Raw genomic sequence first — 12,108 nt, forward strand, 5'->3', positions numbered from 1 at the left:
CCCAGGGCATCGATTCCAAGGAAGCTATCTTGTTTGTTTGTTTGGTTGGTTGGTTGGTTGGTTGCATTTATCTATCACATTTATCTTCCAAGGATTTCAAGGTGGTCATTCTCCTCCTCCCCATCTCATCCTCACAACAACCCTGTGAGGTAGGACAGGCTGAGAGATGGTAACTGGACCACGGTCACCCAGTGAGCTTCATCATTTGAACCCTGCATCTCACTCAGTATTGTCTACCCTGACCGGCAGTGGCAATCCAGGATTTCTGGCAGGAGTCTCTTTCAGCCCTACCTGGAGGCGTCATCAACGATTGAACCTGGGGCCTTTTGCTTGCAAGACTCATTGTCTACAACTAAGCGATGGCGCCCAGCCCTCTTTTAATGACACCCAGGGCCGGCGCGTCCATTAAGGCGAACTAGGCAATTGCCTAGGGCGCCAAAATGGAGGGGGTGCTGGCCAGGCTTGGGCGGGGGGGGGATAGCAGCAGCTTGTCCGCTGTAGCGGAGAGGTGCTGCTTGCCCCCTACACCACCCCCGGCTCCCGCTAAAGCAGGCTTTGGCGGGGGGCAGGATGGGCGAGCAGCAGCTTCTGCGCTACAGCGGAGAAACTGCTGCTTGCCTCTCCACCACCCCCACCTCCCGCCAAAGCAGGCTTTGGCGGGGGGCGGGCGGTGGGGGGCGCCAGAAGGTGGTCTCGCCTAGGGCGCAAGAAACCCCAGCACCGGTCCTGATGACACCCTTACACATAGTCCTTGCTCATGCACACCTCTCCTTTCCGTAGCCAGACAAGTTTAGTGTCAACTGAATAATTCAAGAGTTGCTGTTTGCCAGGAGCTCCTCGGCTGTCCAGAATGCAGAGCTAGAATGGAAATACTAGCTGGGATTACCCCGCAGAGAGGAAATGAGTACTCTGAGGGCCACAACACCCCATTGGGTTGAGTGACCTTGGGTTAAGCTTTAAAAAGTCTCTGTTGCATAGCTATGAGAGGACAGACTGGAGAGGAACGGAATAAAGTCCTTCTTCACGCAGCGCATTGTTAAACTATGGAACTCTCTTCCGCAGGAGGCAGGGATGGTCACCAACTTGGATGGCTTTGAAAGAGGGTTATACCAATTCATGGAGGAGGAGAGGGCTAGCCAGGATGTCTGTGCTCTGCCATCACAGTTGGAGGCAGGAGTGCCAACTTGGCCCGGCGACTGTGGGTAGAATCATAGAATCCTAGAGTTGGAAGAGACCACAAGAACCATCCAGTCCAACCCCCTGCCAAGCAGGAAACACCATCAAAGCATTCCTGACAGATCGCTGTCAAGCCTCCGCTTAAAGACCTCCAAAGAAGGAGACTCCACCACACTCCTTGGCAGCAAATCCCACTGTCCAACAGCTCTTACTGTCAAGAAGTTCTTCCTAATGTTTAGGTGGAATCTTCTTTCTTGTAGTTTGAATCCATTGCCCCGTGTCCGCTTCTCTGGAGCAGCAGAAAACAACCTTTCACCCTCCTCTATATGACATCCTTTTATATATTTGAACATGGCTATCATATCACCCCTTAACCTTCTCTTCTCCAGGCTAAACATACCCAGCTCCCTAAGCCGTTCCTCATAAGGCATCGTTTCCAGGCCTTTGACCATTTTGGTTGTCCTCCTCTGGACACGTTCCAGCTTGTCAGTATCCTTCTTGAACTGGGGTGCCCAGAACTGGACACAGTATTCCAGGTGAGGTCTGACCAGAGCGGAATACAGTGGTACTATTACTTCCCTTGATCTAGATGCTATACTCCTATTGATGCAGCCCAGAATTGCATTGGCTTTTTTAGCTGCTGCATCACACTGTTGACTCATGTCAAGTTTGTGGTCTACCAAGACTCCTAGATCCTTTTCACATGTACTGCTCTCAAGCCAGGGTACCCAGGTCCATGGGTGCCATGCAGTGTGCGTGGCCCTGGCACCAAGTATTTGTGGGTGCCTGGCCCCTTCATGGGGAATGTTGTGGGTGCTTGTGCCCCAGGGAGTTGGCACCTATGGTTGGAGGCAGTGATGCTTTTGAAGGCTAGTTGATGGAAACCACAAGAGGGGAGAGTTGCTCTTGTGCTCGGATCCTGCTTGCAGGTTTCCAACAGGCATCTGGTTGGCCACTGTGAGGACAGGATGCTGGACTAGATGAGCAATTGGCCTCATCCAGCAGGCCCTTCTTATGTTCTTAGTTCATGTACAGCCTTGGTGTTTTATGGCAAGAATTGGGGGGGTCAGGGGTCCTGCTAAACTAGAGAAGCAACATGGAGCAGTCAGCTCCCCCCCCCCGACAGAAAAACTGTTAAGAGGAAGAGGCTATTGGGGGGGGGGCGGACTTGAATCCGTTCCAAACATGCCCTGGAACAAAATCTCCCCCAGTGCTCTCATTTGGAAATGTACCTTAGCTCAATCAAAACATGGTTTAATATTCACAGGACGAAAATAGTTCCTTGCTGGAGCGTAAATAGAAAGTTCAACCTGTTTGAAAATGCCCCCCTCCCCCTTCATATGTGCTGCAATCTACGCTTCGCTGAAGTCAAGAGCAAAACTCACACTGATTTTTAATTACAGTTTTCTGACGGCTTTTGTTTGTGTGTCGTCCCCCCCACAGTCTGAAATGTTCCATTGTGTGTCCATCACGACAATTTAGAAAATCTGCCCACCCCACACTCTCCTCCACCCCAGTCCTTCCTCTTTTCCTAGCATAGAATTCCGATTAATTTCTTGGAGAGAGAGAGAGAGAGAGAGAGAGAGAGAGAGAGAGAGAGAGAGAGAGAGAGAGTATTCTAGTGGCACCTTAAAAACGTATTGTGGGATGAGCCTTTGTGAATTACAGTCCGCTCTGTCAGAAAGTTCTTCCTGGTGTTTAGTCGGAATCTCCTTTCTTGTCACTTGACACTGTTGATTTGGGTCAACAAGCTTGCTCCATCCTCCACGTGACAGTCCTTTTGATAGTTGAAGATGGCTATCATATCTCCTCTGTCTCCTCTTCTTCTAGGCTAAACATATTCAACCCCTCAACCATTCCTCCTCATAAAGCTTGGTTTTCCAGGCCCTTCATCATCTTGGTTGCCCTTCTCTGCACATGTTCCAGCTTGTCAACATCCTTTCTAAAACGTGATGCCCACTTCTGTGGATGCAGCCTAGAATAGCATTGGTTTTTTTTTCCTGCTGCATCACAATGCTCCCCCAAAGACCTTACAGCCCAGGCAGGTTTGTATGGGAGGTTTGGGATAATACGGTCCTTCAGATCTCTCCCTCTCTCCCTGCACTGCACTGGGCTCCAGGATCAGGTATAAATTTCACTTCTCTTTTTTCTTTTTTTGTGAGAGAATGCTGGCATTTAAAATAGCCTGGCCTAAGCCGTACATACATGAAATGGTGTTTGCCCCATCAGCTGTCACGGCGCCCCAAAAAGTGACTTGTGACATGCAGGTGGAGCAATATGTCACTCGCAGAGAGCATGCAGCTGAACTGGCCTGGAATCTTTAGCACTGGGGGGATGACGACGACGACAGAATATTTGCACTTGGGAACCTTTTCTGGTTCAGGGGAAACATGGCAGCAGAGGTACGGTGGAAGCAGGGACGAGTGTGTCAGTATTCGCAATAAACACCTAAAAGAAAAACCTTTTTTTGGGTAGCAGCAGAACTACGTCCTGTCCCCCCAACACCTACACGAAGTGCAGATTGACGGGCAGATGGTCGACACAGTCCTCCGCAGAAGGAGCCAAGGATCCTTTCGTCATCCGGCCCTGCGAGGAGTACAGTGCTACAGCTCCATGTGGCTCTGGGAGACCAGCTGTTCCTGCCTCCTTCTCTGGCACATTTGATCAGTGCAATGAGCTGCACCCGTTGTCTATAAAATCTCTTCAGCTCCCCATCACAGCACCCATTTGATGGGCGTTTCACTAGAAGTCGGGTGAAGGTTTGTTCTGGAGCTGGCAGACCTAGAGGGAGACAGACGAATGTTCTACAAAAGTCCTTCCCTCTCCACGCAAACTAATTTTCCGCCTTTAACCTTTCGTCGCCCCCAGACAGCCACCCAATCTTAAACAACTCCTCACCCACAATAATACACTCAACATGGACACTGATACCAGAGCCTGCAATATACCCAGATGCCAACTTTGCTGCCACATAAACCCGGACAACACCATTACTGGCCCCAACAACATCAAACATACCATCTCAGGACTATTTAATTGCTCGTCTTCTAACATTGTATATGCAATCAAATGCCAACAGTGCCCTTCAGCTCTCTATATTGGACAAACAGGCCAAACCCTATGCCAAAGGATAAATGGACATAAATCTGATATCAGGAATCACAAGACAGAGAAACCAGTAGGAGAACACTTCAATCTCCCAGGACATTCTATACAAGATTTCAAAGTAGCTGTCTTAATACAAAGAAATTTCAGAAATAGACTGGAAAGAGAAGTTGCTGAATTGCAACTCATTACCAAACTCAAAACCACGGAGAGATCTGGTCTGAACAAAGACATTGGATTCTTATTCCATTATACATGACAAAGCTATCTTTAGTTACAGGTGGGTAGCCGTGTTGGTCTGCCATAGTCAAAACAAAATCGAAACAAACAATACCCCTCCCCACTCCCTCACTATATTTAAGGATCTGGTGACTTCTGTTTCAGTGTATCTGAAGAAGTGTGCATGCACACGAAAGCTCATACCAGGAACAAACTCAGTTGGTCTTTAAAGCTATCTTTAGCCATCTCACCCCTTGCTTTTTCCTTTAGGACTAATTGCAGTCGTTAACAGTCATCAACAGGTTTTCCACACCCATCAGCCAATCCCCCATTCCCACCCCCCTTCTGAGTAATACCCCTCCTCACTCTCTCACTATATATAATGGTCTCGTGACTTCTATTTCAGTGTATCTGAAGAAGTGTGCATGCACACGAAAGCTCATACCAAGAACAAACTGGTCTCTAAGGTGCTACTGGAAGGATTTTTTTATTTTTTATTTTGTTTTGACTATGGCAGACCAACACGGCTACCTACCTGTAACTAATTTTCCGCCTACAGCTGGCCTGAGGGAGGATCTCCCTGCAACAGGTATGAGTGCCCCCTAGAGGACAGGAGACAGCAGTGCAAAGGAAGTGCAGGATGACCAACAGACACAAGCCTGCTCTGTTGGTAACAAGTTATCGGAGCTGCCTCTTCCCCCACAGCCTGGCATGGCTCTTGTGCTTTTAAAGATGGCGGACTCTCCTTCACGGGAAGTTTGTAAACAGAGGCTGGAGGAACCTTTAGTCACGATTTCTGCATTGCATTCCCAACGCTACATGTCTGTGATTCTATAGTTCTAAAAGTGTGGTACTTTTCCCGGTAGATGGTGGAAAAAAACAACACTCCTGCTTGTTGATTTTCTTAAGGAGAAATGGAAATTGTCTCCCTGTCCTTCTGCCACCCCCTTGTCACCCCTGCTGAAGCATCCTTTATCAGTTGGTCTCTAAGGTGCTACTGGAAAGAATTTTCTATTTTGTTTCATCCTTTATCTAGGTTGTGCTGCGGCAGTGGGAAGTGGTGGCAGTTTGGGGTGAGATCTTGTAAAATTTGGAGGTGAGCTCGTGAGACGTCACTGGAAATCATAGGAGCAAACTCCTAGGAGTCAAAGTTCTTTCACCACCCCCACCCCCCCACCCCAAAACCCCACAAGGTTTACTCACATCAAAAGTCTTGCTAGGATGCATATACATATACAGTGATGAAAATCAGGCAGTCAATAATCCTAAAGGGTTACAAATATCCATAGTCCAGTTCAAAATGGAAATTGCTCTCTGGAGGAGAACAAAGATACCGTCTTCACCCATCGCAATTGTTGTAAGAATATTAAGGTTTTTTATTTATATATAATGATTTTTATTAATGTACCAAGCAAACAAGGCCACATGTCTGAAGCAGCAGGCCTGACACCATTTTTGGACTCCCAGCTGACCAAATGTTTTCTCTGCAAGGAGGGAGGAGGTGAGCAGCCCTCTGCCTGAGTGCCAGGTGAAGGGCCATTTCCCAGGGCAGGAAACCTTTTGTTTTGCAGAAATGTGTGTCTGGGAAGGGTCAAGGAGAGATGGCACAGGTGTGAGAGTTCTCAGATCACCTCCTCTGATCCTCCCAATTTGTGATGTAGGTCTGATGTATGGGGGGGGGTCTTGGGTTACACCCCTTCTGTGATGTATGGATGATGCTTTTGGGGGGTGGGGCTGGACTCTGAGGGGGATTTTTTTTTTTGGAAATGTCTCTTTAAGAACAGGCAGCCCTTTGTTTGAGGTCCTTCCCTGCTCACCTGTGTGTGAGGAAGGTACCCTGTTGCAACAGAACAATAAAGATCAAGCTTACTAGCTGCTTTGCTTCTAATTATTCTCTGGTTGGCCTCTGTTTTTTACTCCTACCGATGGAGAACCTGCAAAGGACTCTACGAGGGCTCTTGTCTTGTGTACCCCATAAGGGAATAAGGGCAGATTTCTGCTTATTACAGAGTGGCAGGTAGGGATTAACCCATTATATTTTTCCCACCACGAGGTTTGGAAGTATGTTGTCCTAGAGTCCCCTCCATGCAGGTTCTGAAACAGCAGGCTACCTTTGTCCCGGTTTCCGATTGTCTAGCAATCATGCCTTTATGATTTAGTCTGCACATCCTCCCACAGGGAGTTCGAGTCAGTGCCAGCAGACACTGATTTTCAGAGCTAGACAAATCAGTGTTCTGTCTCGTCCTAAGGCAGCTTCCTCCAAGTGCCCTCCCTCTGTGGTGCCGCTTCTCTCTCCCCACAGAGCCCGCCCAATCACCCAACTCAACCAGGGTGCAGCTTCAGTATCTGAGAAGGCATTGACTCACATTAACCCTTTGTTCCCTGGGCACTTCCCAACCCTCTTCCCTTCCTTGCTCTTTAGTAAACTCCTAGGGCAGGGACCCGGTCTACTTGCTTATGGGATTTGCATAGTGGTGCTGTGTGAACAACTGTGCAATAATTTTTCCGAGTATAAATTGTTGCTAGCTTTGTGTGACCATGGAATGGCAGGATGTGCATTTACTTATCTATTTAAACCAGGTGTGACCCGCCCACTTAGAAACGGGTGGAGAAGAGAAGGTTAAGGGGTGATATGATAGCCATGTTCAAATATATCAAAGGATGTCATATAGAGGAGGGAGAAAGGTTGTTTTCTGCTGCTCCAGAGAAGCGGACACGGAGCAATGGATTCAAACTACAAGAAAGAAGATTCCACCTAAACATTAGGAAGAACTTCCTGACAGTAAGAGCTGTTCAACAGTGGAATTTGCTGCCAAGGAGTGTGGTGGAGTCTCCTTCTTTGGAGGTCTTTAAGCGGAGGCTTGACAGCCATCTGTCAGGAACGCTTTGATGGTGTTTCCTGCTTGGCAGGGGGTTGGACTGGATGGCCCTTGGGGTCTCTTCCAACTCTATGATTCTATAAGCCAAGCTGCAGGTTTTCAGACAGCCTGGTAGAGCACAGGTGAGGAACCTGAGACCCTCCCGTCCCTGCTGGACTACAATGTCAATCTTCCCTGACCATTGTCCCATGTTGATTGCAGGGACTGATGGGAGCTGGAGTCCAATGACATATGAGTGTTACAGGGGCCCCCCCCCGCACTTGCAGCAGACTTTCAAGGAGGGCTCCAAACTAAGCAACCAAGCAGGAGCCAGCAGTTATACAAGGCCAAATGCAACCACATTGGCTTAGTGCGATCACCTGATCCTTGCTGGGATGGAAACCGCACTACACTTTCCAGCCAGCTGCAGTGGTGGCGCTCTGTGGCCCTGGACATTGCCCTCTAGAGGTGCAAGAAATAAGACTCCTGATCCCATTGCAATAATTCGCAGTTTGGTTGTCCCCCCCCCCCCCGCTTGCATTTCTCCAGTCTTCACCTGCTGTCTTCCGCATGCACCTTCTCTCTTCTGTGCAGGTACCTGCGGACCCTGTACCTGGGTCTCCAGAGCCGCTGGCAGTCGGAAAACCGCCGGCGGCACTTCTACTGGAGGATGATGTTCGAAAGCGCCGACATCAGCATGCTGCGGCTCCTGGAGACCTTCCTCAAGAGCGCCCCGCAGCTGGTGCTGCAGCTCAGCATCATGGTGCAGCAGAACAGGATTGATCCTTTGCAGGGTGAGTGGAGCCTGATGAGAAGCCCCCTCCACGGATGAGATCAAAGCCGTCTAAGTGCAGCAGCCCTCACCCAACTGGTGGGGATTTAAGTACAGGGATGCCTGCATAGCTGATTTGGAGGCCTTGTACTACAAGCCCACTTCTCCAAAAGATGGGTTGTTGGTTGTTGTTTTTTTGCGATAAGGAAATTGGAAAATGCGCTAGGAAAGTGTGGGATCACGCTGGCTTTGATGCAACCGCATCTGACCTCCCTAAAAACAAATCAGAACAAACGCTCCGTGAGCAATTTGTCTGTTGCTCCCGTCAATGGATTCCCGACCAAGTGATGGGAGGAGGATTTGATTCAGTAACTGGGGTTCGGTGGATGGGGACCACAGCATCACTTTTGCCTTTCCCTAACTATCATAGGAACTGAGCACGCTGAGGATTATTTCTGAGCAAACATGGCTAGAATTCCACTCTTTTTTCAGAGAGCCCTTTGCACAAATCCAGCTATCGTTCTGGGCAGGTGACGTGTGAATGCAACAGCATTTGCACCTCAGGTTGTTATTAACAATCAATCCAATGCTGCGATTATTTCATTTCACCCCAAGCGTTTCCGTATTTTTTTAAAAAAAGTAAGAGAGAGGTAAAAAAATGTTATATTTTCCACACCTTCAAAATTTTCAGAAATGTTGTATCTCTTCCTGTCCCTCAATCCTTTACCCTGTAGTGCACACTTTCTCCACCTTGCTGTTGCTTCCTGATGTACACCTGCAATTTTACCTCTTTCTTTCCATTTTCAGGCTGTCACCTTCTTTCTTTTCTCTCTCCATCTTCCCTGCATCCTCTACTCATGCTTCCTGTTTCCACAATAAAAATGACTGTGCTGGGCCAGTATTGTAGGGTTGGAAGGGGTCCCCCAAGAGCCATCTAGTCCAACCCCCTGCAATGCAGGAATCTCAGCTAAAGCAACCATGACAGATGGCCACCCAACCTCTGCTTAGAAACCTCCAAGGAAGGAGAGTCTACAACCTCCCAAAGGAGACTGTTCCACTGTCAAACAGCTCTTACCCTCAGAAAGTTCTTCCTGATGGTTTAGCCGAAATCTCCTTCTTGTCATTTGAATCCATTGGTTTGAGTTCTACCCCCTGGAGCCGTGGAAAACAATCTGGCTCCATCAGCAGTTACCAGTCTCTTTAGTTTGGTGCAGTGCAAATGCACCTCCAGTGGGTTTTTTTCAAGAGCACAATGGTCTCTCCATACTTCCACAAATCTCTCCTGTGCCTCTCAGCTCCTCCACCCCTCACCCTAAGCAGGTCAAATGTTTCATAAGGAACAGATTCCTTCTCCCAGCAGTGGTCCGTCACTGGGAGGGAGAGGGGCATGGTGCTGAAGGTGACAAAGAGGATCTCCTGCCAGCGTGTTTGCACTGCACTGGCCTCCTGATAATTACAGGGTGTGTCGCCCTCTTTTCTTTCCAAACTGCTCCACCCTCCTACAGCTCCTCTCTCTCTGTGTGCTATACTGTATATTTCCTTGAGGTGGCCGTGACCAGCATTACAGATGCGGCCACAAAGTTGTGACCCAATCCCCTCCTATCTATTGATTTCCCTGTATCCCATGTTTTCTCAAAGGAGCTCAGGGTGGCACACACAATTCTCTCCCTCTCCATTTGATCCTCACAACAACCCTGAGAAGCAGGTTAGGCTGGGAAGCAAGGACTGGCATCCAAGGTCACTCCCAGTGAATTTCATGGCCGACAAGTGGGGATCTGAACCCCAGCCTCCCCCAAACCCTAGTCCAACACTCTAACCATCGCACCACGATTGGCTCCCTTCCCTCCATGTTCTTGGGATTTCCTCAGCCATGGCTCCATTCTTCCTGCCTGTGTGTCTTTCTCACATGCACACAGACTCAGGCTACTACCAGCATCCTCCTGCTCATCCTTCCATTGCTCCAGCCTCCCTCCACGACTTTTGTCTCCTGTCCTCCTCTTGGACACCAGCCTTCCTGCTGATCCACTCCTTTTCTCCTCCTGCCTCCACCTCCCTCTCTCTCTCCCCCTGCGATCCCTCAGTAAGACCGTTTCTCTTCCCCCTAATTCCCGGCTTTCCCTTTCTCTCTCTCTCTCTTTCGCCTGGGCAGGTCTCTCGGCTTCCGCTTCGCTGGTGTCCCTGGCCTGGACGCTGGCTTCTTACCAAAAGGTGCTGAGGGACTCCCGGGAAGACAAGATGCCCATGTCCTACAAGGGGGCGGTGACGCAAATCCTCTGGCACCTCTTCACCATCGCCGCCCGGGCCATCGCCTTCGCCCTCTTCGCCTCTGTGTTCCACCTCTACTTTGGGATCTTCATCGTCACCCACTGGTGCATCATGACCTTTTGGATCATCCAAGGCGAGACGGATTTCTGCATGTCCAAGTGGGAGGAGATCATCTACAACATGGTGGTGGGCATCATCTACATCTTCTGCTGGTTCAACGTCAAGGAAGGCCGCAGCCGCTGCCGCATGTCCATCTACTACGTCATCATCCTGTCGGAGAACGCCGCTATGACGGGCCTCTGGTACTGGTTCAGGGACCAAGGCGGGGTCTCTGAGTCCAACGCCTTAATTGTTGTCTGCGTGGTCACCTCCAGCTTCGCCTTAGGGGTCTTCTTCATGTTCATCTACTACTGCCTCTTGCATCCCAACGGAACCATTTTCGGGCCGCGCGGCGGGGGCTGCATGTGCGGCGAGGAGCCCACCGCGGTTCCTTGCGGGGCGGGCCCCCCGGCCGACGTCATCACCAGCCCCCCGCGCTCCTTGCCGAGGACTACAGGGGCCGAGAGGGAGGGCGTGCCGGGGGACAGAGACAGCTGCGTGCCGGTCTTCCAGGTGAGGCCCAGCGTGCCCCCCACCCCCGTCGCCCGGGCCCCACGGACAGAGGGGCCCGTCATCCGCATCGACTTGCCCCGCAAGAAATACCCCGCCTGGGACGCCCACTTCATCGACAGGCGCCTCCGAAAGACCATCCTGGCATTGGAGTACACCTCGCCGGCTACTCCGCGCTTGCAGTACCGCACCGTGGGGGTTTCACAGGAGCTGCTGGAGTATGAGACCACGGTGTAAAGCGGAGTCCCCCCCCCTCCCACAGGGGCCTGGAGCCACGCTGCAGGGGCCCTTCCCGACCCCGAGGGCCACGCCTGGCTCCTCAGCAGCCAGAGCGAGCTGGCCTTGTGGTCCTCTCCCCGCCATCTTTAGGGCGAGGCAACGGAGGCCCAGAAAGCAGCATCTTGACCCCCAGTGTCTCGTTAACGATTTTGATTTGGTCTTTCTTTCTCACCTCCCACAACTTACACACACACACACAGCACTGACGACTCCTGGTCCCCCAACTCCTCCTTAGACAGGGGTGAGCTTTATCGAGGCCAATTGGTGCTATCTCTCCTCCGCAGGCTCGCTGCCTGGCCATAAGGTTGCTTCTCACACACACACACACACCCCATCCCTCAGGCGGGGTGTGCTGTTTCTCCTCCTGCTTTGAATGGGGGGGGGATGCCAGCCACCCCCTTGATACGCCCCTGTGAAGGAGGCCCTGCGGTCTCTCCCAAAATACCTCACCTGTTCACCTGAGCCCAGCTAGCTAAGGCCTCTCGAGTCCGTGGATTATTTGCTGACCTCTGGTCGTTGGGCAATGGGGGGAATAGGCTGCCTGAGGGTGGTTGGGCAGTGATGATGGAGTCAAAGTTAACCTGTGGGCAGGTGGCAGCGTTGATTCTGGGGACACTAAGGGGTGCTGGAGAGTCAAAAGATGGCTTCTGGGGGGGGGGAGATGGGAGGGGGTGGCTCCTAGGGGCTGGGAATGGGCCTTCAGGGGCTGTGTGATATACCTGCTGGCATCTGTGTGGGTTTGATGTGAGGGTCCGGGGCTGCCTTCCCCTCCCTGGTGCCCTCCAGCAGCTTTGTACTACAACTCCCATCAGCCCCAGCCTGATG

General features: G+C 50.8%; 1 protein-coding gene across 2 annotated transcripts in view; it reads left to right on the forward strand.

Annotated features, from left to right (window-relative positions):
• The window catches only part of LOC117049162 (XK-related protein 7-like), a 44,520-nt gene extending 33,254 nt beyond the window's left edge, over positions 1-11,266 (forward strand). For both annotated transcript variants that reach the window (XM_033153862.1, XM_033153863.1), the window contains exons 3-4: positions 7,953-8,152; positions 10,280-11,266. In XM_033153862.1, the coding sequence (XP_033009753.1) occupies positions 8,029-8,152; positions 10,280-11,241 (1,086 nt within the window). In that variant the 5' untranslated portion in view covers positions 7,953-8,028 and the 3' untranslated portion in view covers positions 11,242-11,266. The remainder of the gene's footprint in view (positions 1-7,952; positions 8,153-10,279) is intronic.
• The last annotated feature ends 842 nt before the right edge of the window (positions 11,267-12,108 follow it).

The sequence above is a fragment of the Lacerta agilis genome, chromosome 6 (assembly GCF_009819535.1).
Source record: "Lacerta agilis isolate rLacAgi1 chromosome 6, rLacAgi1.pri, whole genome shotgun sequence".
Taxonomy (NCBI): Eukaryota; Metazoa; Chordata; class Lepidosauria; order Squamata; family Lacertidae; genus Lacerta; species Lacerta agilis.